Raw genomic sequence first — 20,796 nt, 5'->3', positions numbered from 1 at the left:
CTCTCAGCCTGTCTTCATAGGAGAGGTGCTCCAGACCTTTGATCATCTCTGTGGCCCTCCTCTGAACTTGCTCCAGCAGTTCCATGCTTTCTTATGTTGGGGCCCCCAGAGCTGGATGCAGTACTCCAGGTGGGGTCTCATGAGAGCAGAGTAGAGGGGTAGAATCACCTCACCTGCTGGTCACATTGTTTTTAATGCAGCTCAGGATAAGGTTGGTTTTCTGGACTGCATGTGCACATTGCTGGGACATGCTGAGCTTCTTGTCCACTGGCACCCTCAAGTCATCCTCCTCAGGGCTGTTCTCAATCCATTCTCCACCCAGTCTATAGTTGTGCTTGGGACTGCACCAGCTCATGTGCGGGACCTTGTACTTGGCCTTGTTGCCATGAGGTTTGCACAGGCACACCTCTCAAGTCTGTCACGGTGCCTCTAGATGGCATCCCTTCTCTCTAGTGTGTCAAATACAGCTTGCCATCAACAAACTTCAGGAGGGTGCACCCGATCCCATTGTCCATGTCACTGACAGAAGTGTTAAACAGCGCTGGTCCCAATACTGACCTCTGAGGAATGCCACTCATCACCGGCTTCCACTTGGACATCAAGCCGTTGACCACAACTCTTTGAGTGCAACCACCCAGCCAATTCCTCATCCATTGAGTGGTCCACCTGTCAAATCCTAGTGTCTCTAAATTGGAGACAAAGATGCTGTCCAGAACAGTGTCAAATGCTTTGCACAAGTCCAGGTAGATGATGTGAGTTGCTCTTCCCTTATCTACCAACACTGTAACCCCACCATGTAAGACCACCAAATTTGTCAGGCATGTTTTGCCGTTAGTGAAGCCATGTTGGCTGCCACCAATCACTTGTTCATGTGACTGGGCAAAGACAGGGTCCACTGCTGCTGTAAGCCCAGAGCAACACAGATTCCCTTCCACAATGGCAGTATCCAAGTAATTAAACTTTTGACCCCATTCTTTACATTTTTCTAAAACTGTCTCATCCTGTCTAGGAACAGTGACATCAGAACTGCCATAAAATTCTGATTTCAGTGATGTCTTTTTGATTTAAGAGTCCTGGCATTGCTTACAGTGTGAAGCACTGGCCTCCACTACATTAAGAAAAGTGTTAATGAAAGAATGCACACCAAAAAAAAGCACAATTATTTAGCCTTGAAAGAACAAATTACTTTTCACAAGAAGTGATTTGATGTTAAAAATGAAGTGCTAATTAAAGAAGTTTGCTAAAATTAAATGACGGAGGTGTACAAAATCATTAGAACTAGATCTAGAAAAACGACTCTTTCCACATATCCCCACACTTACTAGCAATTATGGAATTCAATTAAACTAACAGGCATTCAGAGTTTCCCTACTGTGAAACTAATCAGCATTATTCAAGCACTCAAATGAACAAATACTTAACTCAGGTTCCCATACAGAGAATGGATTCATCATGCTCAGGGTGAGTGTAACCAATCCTGGGTTGCTGTAACTCCAGAAATTCCAATCTGAAGTTGATTTTGATCAGTTGAGGATTTTATACAGATTTGCAGCATGCAGGTAGGAATAACTGCTGTTTAGTTTGAGAAAGTTATGGTGCATATTTTGAGATCAGAGTTATTCTACCTGTCTCCCATACGCTTAACCCAAACCATATACTGCGGTCCTATAATGTCTATCTTAGCCCTAAAGCTGCTCTTGGGACCAGACACACAGCCCAGCCAGAAAGCACATCTGGCTCCATGGCCCCAGAACAGCAAAGTGTTGCCCTCTGTACCACTCGGGAAGGTACATGCTGTTTAGACAGTGTGCCCCAAGTGTTTGGACAGTATATCCTCAGACAGAGCAGTCCCTGCCAGGTTGGCCAGACAGGCTGGACTGTGGGAACAGGTTGATCTGGAAACATTTGCTGCTCCCAGTTCTCCTCAAGAACTTCCGGTAGATAGTCAAGCTGCTCTGGTAGACACACATGCAAGTAGGCACAGCAGTATTTCACAGAAGGGACCCCTTACAACTGGAACCAAAAACGTGATCCCTCATGTCAGCATTAAAGCCAAAGACAGGAGTACTGCCAGATCATGTGAAACAAAACAAATTTTGAAACATAACGCCCAAACCCCCCAGTGTCTCCCAGCTCCTTGCTCCATCAACAAGCCAGTGTCTCCTTGCCAGCCTGGAATTCATGCACCCCCTGAAATGTGACAGACATAGCAACAAAGGCTTCAAAGCTGCCGACATACAAAACACAATGAAAGGTAACGGATTCCTAAGGGCATAAGCCAGCAGCTGTAACCCTGACCATGCCAATATCCATACATAACATCCACCAACTCCTTGCCAGTTTGGTCATACCTCTAGACTGACGTTTAAGGCTTCCTTCCTCCCTTTCAGCCCCAGTACATTTCTTCCAAGGCTGCAGTTCCTTCCCTACTTGGTGTGGAAAAGAGAGCAGTGCATTCAGAAGCCTATTTAGGAGGAATGCAGATAAGTGGCAACTACTTCTGCACAGCACGTCTCTGGATTATCTCACATGCTCTAAACATCTGAGTACTCCCCCTACAATGGCAGGGGGTAACAAACAGCTCATTAATAGTTCCAAGCAAGGACATACACTCTTAAGTCACTGGTGTCTCAGCTAAGAGTCACAGGCAGTGGTTATTTTTGGTGGTCTAATGTGTATGTGGGGAAAAGTAATTTCCTTTTATTTCTTCTCTAGTTACTATTGACAGCACTGATGACTCGCATAAGATTTTTAAAAGATTGCTAAACATGAGACAGGCATCCAAAACTTACTGGGCAGGTCCCTTATAGCCCAGAGATTTGGACTCCTGTTTAATTTCACTTCTGAGTTTTTTACATTTTCAAAGTTTTCTTTCCATATAAAAGAGCTTTAAATGTGCTGCAGTTAAACAAACAAACAAACAAATCAAATTCTTATTTATGTTAGCATAATCTAGGAGATGAGGCTTTTAGAAAAATGAGGCTTTTAGAAAAATGAGGCTTTCAGACTTAAGTGATGTGATCATCAATCACAGAACATACTTTTCACCTGGTCAGGTGTCACACATCACAGACAGCATTCATGTGTTTAACTCCTGGCTCAGGGGTGGCTCTCACATTGTCACCAGTGTATCTGACCCAGAGGCTCTGCTCAACCAGCCATGCCAGCAATTTGGATTCCCAAATCTAGGAAATGGACAATGGGCTGCACTATAGCCAGTTCCTCTTACCAGGCGGTTCCTCTGCTTACAGGAACTTGCTGGAAAGCACATCTCCTCTGCATGTCTCATTTTGTATCATGTAATATCTGGCAAGAAAGTGTAACTAGAATAGAGAAGGCAGCTCCAGGTTAACCTAGGCAACCACCTCTCTCTCCAAGTATCATTATTCTCTTATCCTAAAATATTGAGATATGTTGCCTGTCATTTTTATTTTAAGGGTTAAAGAACATCCTGTCATTCTTTCAGAAGACATTATGCTCCTAAGAATAAATGTCAGGAAAAGACTATGAATAAGCAAGCAGTGCACATAGAGGAATCATACCGATTCTGTACAAGACAACCACCTCTCCATGCTCTTTGGCAAGTGTTACGACAGCAGGGAGGCAGCAGTGAAAGCTCACAACACAATGAATGACACAAATGGCAGCATAGAACACAAGTTCGGATAAGGTGTCCTTATAAGTAATTGAACTTACAGCTGTTAGGATAAACATTCCATACACAATATTGCTGCTTTATATTTTTTTAAAATAACGTGCTTTTGTTCCCTTCCTAATGGGCAAAATTAAGTTATCTAGTGCATATGTGCCAGATTTTGTGCAATTTAAGAGGAATGTGCTGCTTTTAATAATAAAAGTCAAATAGGAAATGTAAACTAGGAGATGTGACTAAGAATTCAGAGACGCTTTTCAACCAAGTCATCTTACAGTCATCAACTTCAGAGTAAACAAAGTTTAGCTGCAACCTGAGTTATCTCAGTTCAAGGTCACACTTTTGGAGCAGGGGCCAGAGAAAAAGATCTTCTGGGTCATCAGGCCTACTCCCATGCTATTGCAGGCAACTGTGTCATACAATCCTGTGCAAGAACATTTCATGTTCCAGCTTAAAACTGGTAAGGTTTCCTGCCTCCACTGCTCCTCCTGGAAGCCTGCTCCAGAACTCATTCCTCTTACGGCTTGCGTGCTGTTTCTGATTTGCGACCTAAATTTAATTCATGAACAGCTACAGATAAATCATTTTGCACCAACACAATTTCTCTGTTTAAGCAGCTCTTCCTCCTTGTGCTCACCCCCGTCTGCACGTTTCTAGAAAGCCATTATACCTCTGCATCTTCATTTCCAAAGCCTGTAAGCAAGCATTTCAAAAACAACTGGTCTGCATGTTGTCACCTATCTCATTAAAATCTGGCAAACCGAGGAAGATTTTACAAGGTTGGCAGTCCAAAGTCTAAATTCTGCTTAATGGCAGAGAACCACAATGCAAAACCTACAGCTAAAAAGCAAGGTGTTTTGGTGCATTCTAATTCTGGCCTGTTTACTCAAAACTGTTACGGTCAGGGCTAGTTCAGATAGTGATTTGGTGTCTGAGGGACATCCCTGCAAAGAAACAGACTGGAATAGTTTCACATGAACCCATGAACATTAAGTGACAATGACTTTAACCTGCAGGGATGTGGGGATACAACGTGGCTCCTGCTTGAGCCATCAACCTCCTGCTCTGCAACAGACATGTGGCTTGGAAAAGAGCCTTCCAAAGGGTCCTTTGGCACAGAGCAGACAGAAGAGTAACTTGACATGCAGTGCATCACCAGTTCCCTCTGGATAAGTTAACTGCTCTTATCAGTAGCCTTACAGTCAAAACCACTTCTCATCACAATAGATTTTCTATACATTGTAACCAGGCTTTGACTTCCTCCAGACTGTCATGACCACCCTTCTGTTTTTTGTATTCGATGGCTGAGATCATGGTGACAGTAGCTGTGGCCCATGTATCATTTGTGTCTGGTAAGGAAACAAACGTCTTTCTGCCACACCCACGTGACCAAGCAGCTCACACCAATATTTTAAAACTTCACAAAGAAAAATAAAAGTGTACAGGATATTTTAAATAGAAATCTTATATGCATCTTAGCAGGAGATACAAGGCACAGCAATTGAGAGCAGCAGGATTTCTGCTCATATTCATCTGTGATACGTATACTGACACCCCACAGAGAGAGGCACTTCAGAAACAGCGGCTGTGCATCCTGTACAAGGGAGCTCACTGGGCACTGCGCTCAGGCCGCTCACTCCAGAGGGAAAGCCAAATGATTTAACAGCACACTGCAACCCGGCACTGCTCAGGGCATTTAACTCAACTGAGACTCATACAGGAATTTGGGCAGGGAGCATGTAACTACTGAAATTGGGATTTATTAAGAGTTAAGGGGTAATTAATTCAATTAGACCAGATTCACCTTTTTGTGAAAGGGAAATCTTCCAGACAATCTGCAATGACCGCACCTAGCGAGCGGATGCTGCTTTTATACTTCAGCCGGAAGAAATAGAAGATTCATTGAGTTCAAGCTGTTTTAAGACCACTTGTAAAAGCCACGCAGCTGAGGTGCTCTGCATACTGCACATAACTCTCTGTACACCTCTGATATCCGGCCACTTGTGCCTCTGCAGAACAATTGCTCTAAATAAACAGACCCAAATTCTAGAAGCCCTAATTATGTATAACAATGGATCCATTCAGCTGACTGCAGGACTGAGAGACACAAACACTACATCACATTTACTACAGTGAATGGCATTCTGTGAGTATGATCAATTAGATCATCTAACGTCATCCAGCAGCTTCTATTGTATGATTTTGTATAACAAAGACTAAAAAGGCTGTCTTCACCTCTTTCACACACTCTCAAACAGTGAAGTAGTAAATATTAAGTTGCATTAAGCAGAAATACTAATTAGAGATTGACTAGTGTCACAAAGTTCAAATCCAGATTACAAATATTTCACAAAAATGAGAGTAGAGAGAAGATTCTGATGCACCTCTGACATATAAACCAGACACTTCAATGCTAGAGACCACCTTACACTATCCCAGACACTTCCCAAGATTCCTAGTTGTGTAAGGCAGAGGGATTGCACAGGCATTAATGAGTGTTCACTGTGGCAATCACACCACACATTAATTTAATCTGCTAGCACTAGCTGTTTTGAAGCTCTGCATAAACACTCACTAAGTCACAGCTAATACTTTTCAAGGTATATAGGCGATATTCTGATTTTATGCAGAGATGGAAGATTTGGGCCTCTATTCTATGCAACATAAAAAATCAGCTGAACTGACACAGTGTAAAAAGGTGCATGTATCAGTCTTACAGGTTGTTTTTTGTATTTTCAGGATAAGCAAAGCCAGTTTGAGAAGCGGTCTCATTTACACACAACCACAATGAGCTCAGGGTAACAACATAAAGCTAAGTCTAGCCAGTGCAAATGGGGAGCTAGGCATACAATAGCTCCTACACACCACTGACAAACCTAGGGATGCAAGCTGAAATTAGACAGTCATTCTCCTTAGCCTTTGCAATCCGTAGGCAAATTTTAAAAATTGCCAGGGAGCTGATTCGTCTACCTGAGTATCAGGTATAAAAGGGGCCCAGCAAAACTCAGAAGGCTGATCACCGTTACACATCCAAGGGCAGACAGCAAACCTGTGCCTGCCAGGGAATTCAGGCTGGAGTGCTGGCCTGATAACCTTTTTGGACTGTGCTGCCTCTAAAGTCACCTAGAAGAACACAGTGACTGTTCCACTACTCAGTATGGAAAAGACCAAGAAAACCAAACTGCTGGGTTAAGCACGAATTTGACATTCAAAGCATCTCCAGAAATAGCAGAAAGTTACATTCCAGAAGCCACTCCTCATCTTCACTTCCCTCGGACTCCTCCAGCCTCAGGTAACCAAATTCACATATTGCTGAGAACTTCACATCCGTTCTCATCACTTTCATTTTAGCAACTGCCTCAGAATCAGCATTCAGGAATTGCTTTCAATCCCTCCTCTTAAAAATAAGTCAGTAGAAAGACCAGTCACTAATGTAAGGAGGCAAAGACCTGCCCATTTCCCTTAAAGAGAACACAAGCCCATGTAACAACTACCATACTATCTCCTCTCTTTCCAAGCAGCAATGAGAAATACCTATCAGAATGAAAGAAGCAATGTGAAAATCAGTGTGTACCACCCCAACAGACCTACCCACTCAGTGCACATTAGCATAAGACCATGTAAAGTCCTGGGAGGTCAGTTCACAGTACCTGTAGGAGGGCTAGTTTTGGCTAACTATGACTAAAATCATACCAGTGTCCTTACCTTGATTCAGCCTTTTCAGTTAATGGTGTCATTTTCTCAGCCCCTTGATTTCATGCCATAAGAGGCACAAAAGAGTTAAGAAAATCTTTCACTGTGTTGCCCAGTCACTTGGCTGCTGAGGTGTAACAAGAAATTTGTGGAGGCATCTCTCTCTCTCTGGCACCCTTAAACAATTTGCTCCTCCTACTGCTGTGCTTTAATTAGCCACTTGGTTCTTAGTCACCCCATCCTGTCACTTAGGCTTGCTCACCATCAGCCACCCCCACCCAGCCTGCCTGTCACTCCCCTGCCACTGTCATCACAAAAGACAGTGACACTTCCTATAGCGCTGGACCTGGGGAAAGGACAGAGAGAAAGATTGGAGGAGACACTCCATGACAGTACTGGGAAAGTACTCAGAAAAGCATTGGGTTTTTTTTATTTCATTAAACCAGATGGCATCTGCTTTTCGAGGAAGGGATATTTTCATTAGCAATGGATGTGACAGATCCTATTGCAATGGGTAGGAGCTGAAGAGGCAGCTGAAGTTTCTGCACTTGGCAGCTGAGATTTGTAGCATAAATACCTGACACAACACAAAGAGGAACTAATGGCTTGCATGGCTATTACATATTATATGCCCACTCCACTGGCATTGTAACAGGCATCAAAGGATCTTTTAAGCCACAAGCTGTACCAGGGTGACCCTAGAGTGATGTCCCCACCACAGTGCAGCCTGGCTTCCCTGTCAGCAGCCTAAGACTTACACTGGAGTGGAGGTGGTGCCAGCTTTTAGGAAAGTGAGGGTTCACTCACACATCCCCAGGCTCAGGCAGCTGGTTGGTAAGGAAGGTGAGTAGCAGCACAGGATCACCCTTCCTTTCACGGTGAATGACTACAGAACAAATGACTGGTACTAAGATTTCCTGCAATCAGAGCTCTGAGGTTGGTTCTTGTAAGACCAAGTAGATGCTTAATAGTGGAAAAAATAATAATAATACTTAAAAGTGAAAGAGACCCTCAAGTGTCAGCACATAGAGGACAGGACATACAAGACAACCAGGTGATCAGGCCCAGTCAGCATGCGTTCATGAAAGGCAGGTCCTGCTTAACTCACCTGAAGTCCTATGGCAATGTGAGTGACTTAGTGGATGAGGAAAAGGCTGTGGATGTTGTCTGCCTGGACTTTAGCAAAGCATTTCACACTGTTTCCCACAGCATTATTCTGGAGAAGCTGTCTGCTCATGGCTTGGATGGGTGTACTCTTCACAGGCTAAAAAAAAATGTCTGGATGGTCAGACTCAAAGAATTGTGGTGAATGGAGTTAAATCCAGTTGGTGGCTGTCCTCAAGTGGTGTTCCCCAGGGCTCAGTATTGAGACCAGTTCTATTTAGTATTTATTAATAATCTGGATGAGGTGACTGAGTGCACCCTCTGTCAGTTTACAGAAGACAGCAATCTGGGTGGGTGTGTTGATCTGCTGGAGGCTAGGAAGGTTCTACAGAGGAATCAGGACTGGCTAGATCAGTGGGCTGAAGGCAATGGTATGATGTTCAACAAGGCTGAGTATGGGTCCTACACTTGAGTCACAACCTTATGTAGTGCTAGAGTCTTGGGGAAGGGTGGCTGGAAAGCTGCCTGGCAGAAAAGGACCTGAGAGTGTTGATCAACAGTCCAGGTGGCCAAGGTCAACAGCATCCTGGCTTGTGTCAAAAATATTGCAGCCAACAGCACTAGGGAAGCGATTGTCCCCAGCACTGGTGAGGCTGCACCTTGAATACTGTGTTCAGTTTTGGGCCTCTCACGACAAGAAAGACATTGAGGTGCGTTGAAGGAAGGGCAGCAAAACTGGTGTAGTATCTGAAGCAGAAGTCTTAGGAGGAGCAGCTAAGGAAACAAGGGTTGCTTAGCCTGGAGTAAAGGAAGGTGAGGGGAGACCTTACTGCTCTCTGCAACTGCCTGAAAGGAGGTTTTAACCTGGTTGGTGTTAGTCTCTTTTCGCAAGTAATAAGTGATAGGATGAGAGAAACTGGCCTCAAGTTGTGCCAAGGGAGGTTTACATTGGATATTAGGGGAAAAAAAGTTCACCAAAAGGGTGTCAAGCATTGGAACAGGCTGCCCAGGGAAGTGGTTGAGTTGCCATCCCTGGAGGTATTTAAAATGTAGAGATGCAGTGCTTAGGGACAGGTTTTAGTAGTGAACTTGGCAGTGCTAGGTTAACCATTGGACTTAAAGATCTTTTTGAACATAAACAATTGTGTGATTCTAAACCTCTTGGTACTGTCCCCTCTGTCACCAAACCACAGCCACCAGTGGACCAAGCACTGCTGACTTTCATGACTTTCACTCCTGAGTGTCTTTGTCTTCGGCTGGTCTGTGGATTTTGATTCCTCAAATAGGCATGTACAGGCACTGATCTGCTGCCAAACTCAGCGACTGAAAAAACTGCACTGAAAATTATTGCAAGGTGAGCATCTCAGCATTCAAACAAGACCTAGAAAGCAACACAGATGGCAAGAGCTGCTGATTGCAGAAGGGCGTAGAGCAAAGGTTACGGTGTGGATGAACGCTTACTCTAACTTCAGATTCTCTCAGTAAAATGTTACTGAAGGACACAGAACCAAGGTCTTCAAATACCTACACATGTAAACCACCAATATTGATGCAGTGTGAAATACTGACTGGGATTCTGCAAGCCACAGTAGCTCTCCTTTTTCCTCCCCAATCCTCCTTTTAGCATCCCAATACTTACCTCCCAGCAATGAAGCATTTAACTGTTAGCACAATTCTGACTTGGTGTGCTGGCTAAGGGGCTAGAAGAGATTGGAAAATGCTGCTTTATCTTGCTTCATTCAAGACCAACCCACCAGTGTGAACATGCTTCTGGTAGCTCTAATTAGAATAAACAAAGGCTTCCCAAGCTCACAATTACTACCACGTCCCAAAAATCTAACTCTGAGGAGCGTGCATCTGGGGTTTAATTTCACTTTCTCCAGCAAAATTAAAAATTCAGCCCTGAATCTAGGTTTAGACTGCATCCCCCTTAAAACCAGGTGTGTTTGGTTTAGGTGGAGAAGGAAGAGGGTTATTTCAGACATATTAGCAGACTAAACGATGATGGAAAACAGTATGTTTTAAATGGTCAGACTCTACCATCCTCTCTGCAAAAAACACTGCAAAACAACAAACCAGCAAAAACTCCATCCTGTTCTCCAAAACAAACCAGGAAAGCCAACAAAAAGCCCCACAACTTTGTCCAAAGTATTCTGTGTAGTCATCACAAGCTCCAGTTACTTGAAACATGCTTGTTTGTACAACAGTACGCAACAGGGGACCTCCCTCACCACCTGAAGATTACCTCCTTGATCTCCTTCATGTCTGTTGCGGAGCATGGATCACATGAGAGCATCAGCTGGAAGCCCTGCTTGCTGTATAGCAGGGGTTTATAAACAAGCCTCTGATAGTTTGTCTTCAGGTAATAAAAATGACCATGATTAAAATGTTGAGAGAGTAGAAATCATACTGTAAAAATAACAGCTAGCAAACCAAAGAATGGCACCTAGGGAGAGGCAAAATACGGAAGGATCCAAGGGCTGACTCAGGTCCAAACTTAGGAAAGTTCAGGTCAAGGATTGGGTCTGAAACTTCCTAGTCTTTGCAAAAACAACCTTCACGCACTTTGGCAAGAAGGGCGGAGTTTCTACGACAGACCACCACTTGGATGGAAAACTGAATTTCCACCGAATTTGCTATTCCACTTGTGTGAAGGGAGAACTAGGCAACAAGCTTTGCATGGCTGCATGGCCACATGGCTTGGTTGTTTTTCAGGTCATCCTTTCGCTATCAAAGTCATAAATTCTTTCACTGAATGGAGTAGGCTGTTCCTCTTACAAGCTAGCTTGGAAAGTTTGGTGCACTACCCACACGGGTTTTCTGTTTCGATAAATGTCCCACAGCCATACTAGTTGTTCTATGCCCCCAATATGCCGTGGGGCTAGGCTTTCTAGCCACCAAAAGAGGTCAAAGAGGTGCTGTGACATGCAGTTTAGAAAAGGAGGTATTTAGATAGGTTCTGGAAATGCTGAGCGAAAGTGACTGAGCTTATGTGGTTCTGCAAGTGGAGGAGGAAGGCAAACAAATTTACATCATGCTTGTGTTTTTAGCTCAGTTCCCTCCAAGTTCTGGGGTTTAAATTGCAAAACAGAACTTAATCAAGATAACATGCTGCTGCTAGAGTTCCACCCAGTTCCATGAATGAGCACAAACTCATTCACCCTGCATACTCGCCCTGCTGGGCTGTAGCATCTGCTCTGTTACAAAACAGCCACCCAGGCTGTGGTTAGGATAGTTTTACAGGACCCTCCCTGCTACCAGAGATGAACCCTAGCTTACTCCAAAGCTCCCAACACCCAGATCCCCTTGGATACCTCAGACTGTACTCTGCAGCTTAGATCCTCCCCAGCTGAAAGCTGTGGGAACCAGTGCCACCACAGAATAAAATACTGCTTCCAGACAGCTTAGTACAATGACACAGGACTCAGGAAGCAGAGTCTGCATGACATGAAGGGGTTCAGACTGTCACCAAAGATGGAGCAAGACTCAGTATACAGGCCTTTTAAGAGCTCTAGATAGGAACTTAATCTGCCAGTAGGAGCAAGTCTGCAGGGCAGAAGTTAAGGGCTAACCCTTGTGGCAATAACACATGCATTAAGCTAGTGACAGCACATAACCTGCTAAGGATACAGAGAACAACACAGGCTACAAGACAAACGGCTAGAAAAGTTTCTCAATCAGCTGAGAAAAGCTAACACATCATTTGGCTTCCTTACTGAAGAACCAGTGTCCCTTCTAGCTGTTGGAGATAAAGGATATGCTGTAGGCTGGCAGTCCTCATTTAAAATGGAAAAATTGCTCCCTGGTTTGATCACAGTTTGCCAGGATTTGGGATCTGTGGCATCTTAAGTAGACCTCTGTGAGGGACACGGCTCCCACTGCTGCCTTCTACTGATGAAGAACTCAGCAGGAGCTGGAACACGCTGCTTCACACCAACACAAGCTGGGAGTGATCAGCTGTTTAGCAGTTACCTGACTAGAAGTTTCTCCCAGCTCCCACTGTTCTGCTGACCTATTTAAACTCTCATGCACGAAATAAAGTATAACCTTGCCCATCTACCTTGAACAGTTGCTGGCCTTGGTCCAAGCAATTTTGTGGAATTCAGGACCTGCTAAATACAACACTACAAGGGAAAACCCTAGGGCTCAACTATGCCTACCCAAGTCCTAATGAAATTAATGGCAGTTACAGCATGCAGTCAAGCAAACGTGTTCTCCCCTGCACATAAGCATCTCTAGTTCTTTGTACCCTGTACTGCCACCACTTACACTCACGCAGAACAGAAGAAAAACTTGCACGCTGTGATTTATAGCGTATGTGCCAAACAGGGGCATGGGACACAAGGATTGTGCTCAATGATCACTGGACTGTGTGTGGCAGAAGAGCCCAGGCACTGTTCCTCTACTACAGCTGACCATCAGTGGCACTTCATATAACTAGTTGAGGCCAGAGGCATCCTTATTGATCCAACCAGTACCGCATTCAATGAGAAGGTTCTGCTGATTGTGAAGGTAACAGAATGCAGCCTAATCAATATTAAAAGCTTTTGGAATGCTGCTAGCTGTTTACCAGTGCTCTCAACCTTTGTGCTGTAGAGCTTCCGTCCATGGAAGAGTTCAAGGCCAGGTTGGATGTGGCTTTGGGCAACCTGGTCTAGTGGAGGGTGTCCCTGCTCGTAGCAGGGGGGTTGCAACTAGATGATCTTTAAGGCCCCTTCCAATCCAAACCATTCTATGTGATCTGAGCAGCCTGCTCTAGGTGATCCAGCTTTAGCCAGGGAGCTGGACTACATGATCTCTACAGGTCCCTTGCAACCCCTACCATTCTGTGATCCTATGATTAAATTAACCTTAAGGTACAGTCAGGACAAAATAATCTCCTCTATGACATGCAATAAAGCTGATTATTGTAAAATTGTCTTATTTTTCTTCAAACTCAAAATACTCAGATATTTAGTATAATTTCTGAGCCAGCACTTGAGCTTACTGCCTCTTCCAATGGCAGTGATTTGGTAGGTTGTAGAGGGTAAAAAAAGGAGAGGTAGCAGTGCAATGAAGAAAGGAACTAGCAGAGGCAGCAAAGAACATTCAGACTGTGTTCTTTCTCCATCTCAGTATTTTCCTCCAACGCTTTTCCTCGCACCCTAATCGCTAAAGACAAGTGAATATCAAATCAGGCTACCCACAACTGATCCTCTGTTCTCCAGGAACAGAGCTACAGAGCCAAAAGAAGCAACATATCTTCCAGTGGACAAGCTTGGGCAGTCATGGAAATTAAGTCCCAGCAGTTCTGCCCAATGTACTTGCTGTGTTTGCCTTAATAAGTAGAGATCCCAAAACAACAGGCTGAGCAGAAATGTGGATTTGCCTCTAACTTGGCCAGCTGGCTGGAATTATTAACCAGTTACATTTATAACTGTGAAAGCCAGCTAGAGTAATCATATTTCATAGACATTGCTTTTGAGAGTTAAGTTCCCCCTTCTCACTGATTCTTCTTCCTCAAACTGTAGCTGCCATGGTGTTTTGAAAGCCTCTTGAAATCTGTCCGTTAAGGGCAACATTTGGGTACAGGTGTATTGAAAAGAAACATGCTTGAACCTCTTCAGGGCAACAAAGACAAAAAGCGGATCTTCTCTCATCCCCTCCCACCACATCATTTCTTGTCAGAGCAAAGAAACAGCAACTGGATGACTAAGTAATGATAATGACTGCTGCTTGGTGCACTGCTGGGCTCTGATTAGATTCTTCTTGGCTTCTAACCAGATTAAAATAAACAACACAAAACACTGGTCATTTAGAGAGGCAGGGCTGGCCTATAGCATCAGTAACGGGCTCAGTCAAGATGCTTCTGGGTCGTTGTCTCTATCCAGAAAGTCCAGACCCTTCACTGTAGTGACTCAGATTGCAGTAAACAAAGATGTTGCCCATCAGGCCATGAGCTTCTCTCATGACCTTTTGTGTCAAAATTTCCTTAGCCCAAAAGAACCACATCACAACAAACCTTGGGGAACATCCACCTCTGGAGGCCCAGTGGCATTGAAGTTTTCATATCCCATACTAACTGCCCTGTACCACACAGGCAGGTGCTACAAATCTTTGAGCAGATTGGGAAGACATTAAGGAAAACATTTGAAACATACTGTCCCTTACAGCATCTCTGCCTCATTGACTCCCCATCTGTTCCCAAAAGTTCAATGGAAAAAATGAAAATTCCTTCTTCTTACTTTTGTAAGTTCACTCCCACTGTTACTACCCTGGTTTCTGACAGAGTGCTGCACCATTTAAACCTCTTTTATGGTCTGAGATAGGCAGAGTGGGTGTGGAGCTGTGAGACCAGCCAGCTGGAGCTAAAATGACATTCTGGGTAATGCCTTCTTCTAGAAGACATCCTGCTTTGTCCCCAGGGGGCATAGTGAAGGACTTGTTACACCTTACAGCAGCCTGGCTGAGTAACCTTCAGCCTTCTCTTGAAAAAATGAATTTAGAAAACTGAGTAAGGCAGAGGCTACTGACCAGCAAGCCCTAGGAAATCTGGCCATCAGTGAGAACAGCAACTGTTCAGCAACGTCTGCAACAGACTCTGCATGCACTAAGGGTATTTCCCCACTGTACCTCCCCAGATTTACTTTGTTTTCTGGTGCACGGGCCAGGTATGTCCAACTCCCCTCCTTTGGTCCAGCTTGTCAGTCCTGAAACAGTTTTGTCTCTACTAAGTGCCAGATGCCTGGACTAAAGGTCTGAAGTGAATAGTTGATCTGCAGCATACATTGCAAGTCATATTAAAAACCAACATGTTTTAATTAGATCTTAAAAAACAGTAAATGCAAAATAGCGTGGTACACAGCACTTCCCTGTATTCCCACGAGCCTCCCCCAAATGTAAAAGAGTCAACAGATGACAGAAAAGTGAATATTTAATCTCATATAAAAGGGTAATATAAAAAAAGTAATTCTGATCTCCACCGAACCTGGAATAGACACTAAAGAGGAAGCCATTCTCCTTCAAACTCCTACAGGGGCTGCCCAGGCCCTGGTACTCAATGCTATGCACACTCCTTGAAGTACAGATGTGCCGTGCCATGCCTTGGTGTCACTTGACAGCCAGTAGGACTAAGCAGGCACTAGGGATAAGGGAAGATGGAGATGTCATCACTTGGTTAATGACACAGGTCACCACAGAACAAGCATGAGGCACTGTGACTCACAAGCATGTTACTGAGAATCAAGACTTTTTTTGAGATGCTCTTTTTCCAGAGCAATGGCAATGCCTGGTTGTGTCTTTCTGGCTGAAAGAGAACCAAGTACTGCATTCCCTTCCCTCTGAAGAAGTCAAACTGAAGGGTGAGAGTTTCCCTCCCTTCTGCAGCCAAAGCACAGGATAGTATTCAGGCCTGTTGTAAAACATCCCATCTCTAGAAGGGACCAAGTAATTGTCCCAGTCCAACAGATGGGTCTGTGTGTTTTTGCATATAAGGCAGCAGGAGAAGAATGACATAAAATTTGGCTTGATATATCCCAAAAGCTTCTCCAGCTTCCTCTCCGACAGCTTGGAGTTTCATTCCTTAGAGAGAACTAGTTTATAAAAGACACAGTGCAGTCAGGCTGACAAAAGCCTCCACACATTCAGCATGCAAGAGACTGATGCAGCCTTAACTGGAAGGGCTCTCTATCACTGAAGGAGAGAGAGATAGGGAACCCTTGAGAATCATAATGTCAGTATAGATGTGACTCTGGAATGGAGACAAATATCAGGTACAGCACTACACAGGAAAGGAGTTGAGATGATCATAAAGAGCTGAAACTTGAGACGACTAGTGCATCTGCGCAGAGAACGAGGAAGGGGAGAGACAGGACAGACTGCTCCTCTGATGGTTTCAGCCTTTTAGAAACAAAGAAAGAAGTAGCCCAAAAGTTGTATTTGCCATACATTTGCCAGAGATTCAGTCTTCTGTAACTGCTGTTTTGACCTTCATCTTCCTGGTCCCAAACAGACTCCATATCACAGTCACCTTAAGGGGAAAAAGGGTTCTCAAGAGCTTGACATGAGAGCCTTAGCCTCAATCACAATCAAACTCAACTCAGTAGCTTCTTACAGAAGAGGCAATGAATCGGGTTCATTGTTGCCATGCAGGCAAACACCAGTGCTAAACCCGGATTTGTAGCCTATTCAAGGCCAACTGCTAAACTTCGGTCCTCAACCTAAAACCTACAGTTCCAAAATCCCATTACTTCCAAATGTTTCTGACCTAGACTGAGGCACAAATTATTTACTGGCATCAGCACAAAGTAAACAGAACAGGATGTCACAAAGGCAGGTAATAAACAAGGAATGTTACTGATGGTGGCAAAGGTGAACTTAATCCTTAATCCCTGTCAGGGTACTCACATCAGTCAGCTGGCTGAACTCTTCAGGCCCAGCTGAGAAGGACAGGATCCTCTGTCAGCGACTTCCACTCTGTCTTCTCTTCACATGCAACTTCTACAGAACAGCACATACCTATAGAAGTCAAAGAGGAAGAAAATGCTATTATTGCCACTAGTCCTGCTGGCCAACACAATTACCGGGAGGGCTGTACCAAAGCAATTGTCCATTCACAGAAATAACGTTACTTTTAGAGGAAGTAATTCCCCTTGCCCACCATGCAGGAAGCACAGTCAGTATAAACAGCAGACTGACCAGATCTGCATCCTAGCATTTCCTATGTGAGAAATTATATTTACAGTTGTCTCCAGGGAAGGCTGAAACCACATCCGTTTTCCTGCCTTTCTGCTAGAGATGCCCCCCAAGCAGCAAGGACAGCTGAACAGCAGAAATACTCACGCCTGCCTACAACCTTCAGTCCGTTTACTAATGTAAATCACTGCTGATTTCAGCTTAATTTAGTATACTGGTTTGCAAAATGCAGAGAGAGAGAAGTGAATACACATCTTACACAGCTACCCCTGACACATAAATAGGTTTGTCCCAATCAGAGCCTGGGCTGGGAACTAGGGGTAACAGCAGCCCCATGATGTAACTCCCCACTGCCAGGAAACAAAAACCCTCAGAGGGCAAGGCAGGTAGTAGATATACACTACAGGTTGTCTTCAGACAAATTCCTTGGTTCGGATACACAGCTAGACAGATAGCCACAGAGGCAGAATTCACAGAGAACTTCTTTTTTTTTTTGCATGCAATTACAGTTACTAAACGTGACTATTGAACTCCAGCCCAATATTAAATCTAAAGGGTTAGATTTGACATTGATTTGATAGATGGCTGCACAGCTTTATTGTTTCACTCAATAACGTTAAGAGCAGCCCGGCTTTAGTGAGATGTCTTTTCAGTTTGATTTATAAGGTAAGTATTGACACCACTCAACTTTAATCATGTCATTTATCAGGCTGAACTAGTGGCCAGTCACCCTAAGCTTCTTCAGTACTGAGCAGAGAGCAGGGTTCTTCCAAAGGGCAACACAGCCCTCTCTGCACTGCCTTCTTCATACTTCTCTGTATTCAACAACTTTAAAAAGAGCCTGAAGAGACCAACTAGCAAAGTTACATGCCTGCACTGGATGACTGAAAAAATTCTCATGTGTGTTTTATTCAAGCTGAGAGGAGTGGAATCAAGGTTTCTTTCAACAAATAATGCAAGACCAGAACATCCAAGGGCTTGGTATGACCAAGCCTCATCAGTTAGATGTCCTCCTGGCAGTTCGGGTGGGGCATAAACATGACATGGAACAAATAAAGGGTCAGAGGTAAAATCTCTCAGGGAGTTTGTCCAGGAATCAGAACATGCTCACAGAGCTCCAATAATACAATGTTTTTTACAAATCTCAAGAATTCTTTAAGGACCTGAAAATATCCCAAACTATGAACCTAGAAAAAACAGGATAGTTTTTCAACAAAATTAGAATAGTCCTAGGAAAACACAAGTCAAAACAAATTAGTTTTCTGTCCGGTACAGTCTAGTAGTTTCTCCATCTCCAACAAGTAGAAAGGGATCAGTGAAAGAACACGTTTGAAAGGTGTATTACTTGTACTAGGAAGAAAAATTCCTATAAAGTTGTCCAAAGCATGTACCAAGAGTTAATATTCCAGTGGCAAGGTCAAGCCCTGGTTTAGCTGCGACACAAGAAGCTACCCTGCTGGCATTAACTACGGTTTGCTTGCTTTCCCAACCTGCCCTGTCCTTGCAAGTTGGCAAAAGGCTGAAGCTGGGCAAAGTCCCAGCTACCAAAAGCTGCCCAAAGCAGAGAACTCATTACTCATCACAAGGACTAAGAGCTAGATTGAGAGGGGGAGGAAAGAAGTAAATGGCATGAAAAGCAATTGAGAGAAACTCCTCTGGCACAGAGAGATGTTATGGAAAAGGCTCTAACCTGGCACACAGCCAGGGAGCACAGCAAGGCATAGGGATATGGCTGCAGGTTATGGCAGGTCTGTGCCCCAATCTAGAAGACAGAGCTAAATATTTGAACTTTCCCCTTGGCAACGTGCCCAGTGTTAGCTCCTGGAGGACCATAGTCAGCTATTTTGGTGAAAAAATCAATGCAGGAATTACAGAAGGATTCTGTTTGGACAAACCTTATGCTTACTGCTGTTGGTGACAAAACTTCCTTTCCTGTCAGTGGCAGCAAAATTAGGGCAGGTGACAGTGTCAGAGATGAAGGACACTGCCAAAAAGTTTTCAATATTTTTTAATTTTGTTAGTCTTCAGCTGTGTTCTGGCTTTATCAGCTGTTAGAGTTTGACTTCCACTGTGACAGAAAAGTCTGCTGAGAGAGTTTTCACTGAATAATGCAAAAGGTACTTGGACTCTTCCTGCATAAGGAGCCAGCACACCAGACCCTGACAGTGACTGAACTGCTCAGCAAGATACAAAATGTGACCTGCACCCAGACCAGCATTCCCACCTGGAAAATTTGAATGAATGCAGCAACGTAACTGGTGCTGAAATCAAGCAAACAGAGGAGAAACCAGAAAACCACCACAAAAAAAAACCCCAAAACAAACCCTACCACGCTGCTGGTAAAGAGGTTTCCTGCAGGGTTGTTTGCTTTTGGCTTGGTTTTTGGGTTTTTTTATTTTTTTAAGTAGGGGTTTTCCTAATTCTAAACACTCCTTGATTTTAGAGTGTTCAGAGCCTCAGTCAAATAAATCTCAGTGGCTTTGGCCAAGCTGCAGTTTACGTAGTTCTGATGCATTGAGCTACATCCTCAGGCTGTCCTGCTACCCGAAACTGCCATGAGGGGCTTTTCAGAGTTACACGGGAAGAGAACAGCAGGAACAAATGGGGAGGAGCCTAAAGTTCAAGAAGTATCAAAGTCCACAATTCTACAGCTGTTTCTGGAGGGTGCTCATTTCACGCTGAGGGCTGACACACTGTCTGACAATACTATGGTAGTGCAGAAGCAAGCTACCCAGCTCCTTCTCCTCTTCTCAGATCAACAGCCAGTAACCTGGCACTTCTTAAAAGGGCTGGACACAGGCCACACTCAAACCGTAACCCCACAGAGAAAGGACCATTGCCAAAAGCAAAAAGGAGAGGTGAGAAACAGAAGAAAATTCCTTGTTGTAGACAGCAGCCAGGCATGATCCAGAAAGGCACCTTTATCATACACTTGCGAGTCCCGGTGACGGTAGCTAGTCACAGCTAACCCATATTAGACATGGGCATCGCCTAGCATGCTGCTTTTCTTGCACTAATTCTTCACACTTCACAGCTTGAACTCACACACAATCGAGCAGACAGCACAGCTTACAGTACCCCCATAGGCAGCAATGGAAAACACTGTTCAAGTGATCTCACACCTGAACACAACAGGAGGGCAGCAGACACACACACAGCCTCCAGCTCAAGAACTGGAGGTGCCAAGCAAAAGAAATATAGGAGTTTTACATTGTTTCCAAGGTAAAAAGAGAAAGGGGCTGACCCTGCTTGACTTCATCGTGTTGTTTGTACAGCGCCCTGTGCTTTGGGCACTGAGCTGCAAAATCAAAGCAAGTATAATGGCAATGAAAACATAATCAAAGACATCAGTGTGGGGCCAGCTTTGCAATGGAAAAGCAAAGGGTTGGGGAAAAAAAACCTCCAATAAAATAAACAATACTCAGATCTAAAGGCCATTTAGAAAACAACAACTTTAAGCAGCTCTGTAAGACAAGCAGGATAAAAATATTATTATTTTGCCATTGTCCACATAAGAATAGACAGTCTTTTTTCCAAGGAGTTTAAATGGACAAGACAGATGAAGGGGAAACAGATGCATGGATGAGAAGTGATTTGACATGATCACATAACACCGCAATCCCTGCCAGGAACAAACTGTGGCTCCTGCTTTTCTAGCACAATGTTGGTTTTTT

The 20,796-nt window shown here is 44.0% G+C and overlaps 1 protein-coding gene across 7 annotated transcripts in view; it reads right to left on the bottom strand.

The window, feature by feature from the left end:
• SORBS1 (sorbin and SH3 domain containing 1) overlaps positions 1-16,894 on the bottom strand; it is a gene marked incomplete at its 5' end in the record, with an annotated part of 89,818 nt that extends 72,924 nt beyond the window's left edge. For 6 of the 7 annotated variants that reach the window (XM_084265586.1, XM_084265589.1, XM_084265587.1 and 3 more), the window contains one exon: positions 16,835-16,894. Coding sequence is in view for 1 of the 7 variants with exons in the window: in XM_084265585.1 (XP_084121711.1) it covers positions 7,358-7,389 (32 nt within the window). Of the gene's footprint in view, positions 1-7,357; positions 7,390-16,834 lie in introns of those variants that run through there. The other variant, XM_084265585.1, reaches the window with a different exon arrangement.
• Positions 16,895-20,796: the final 3,902 nt, after the last annotated feature.

This window comes from Gallinula chloropus, assembly GCF_964237585.1.
Source record: "Gallinula chloropus genome assembly, chromosome: 5".
NCBI lineage: Eukaryota > Metazoa > Chordata > Aves > Gruiformes > Rallidae > Gallinula > Gallinula chloropus.
The sequence above is the reverse complement of the archived record's forward strand: the minus strand, read 5'-3'. Positions and strand labels throughout refer to the sequence as shown.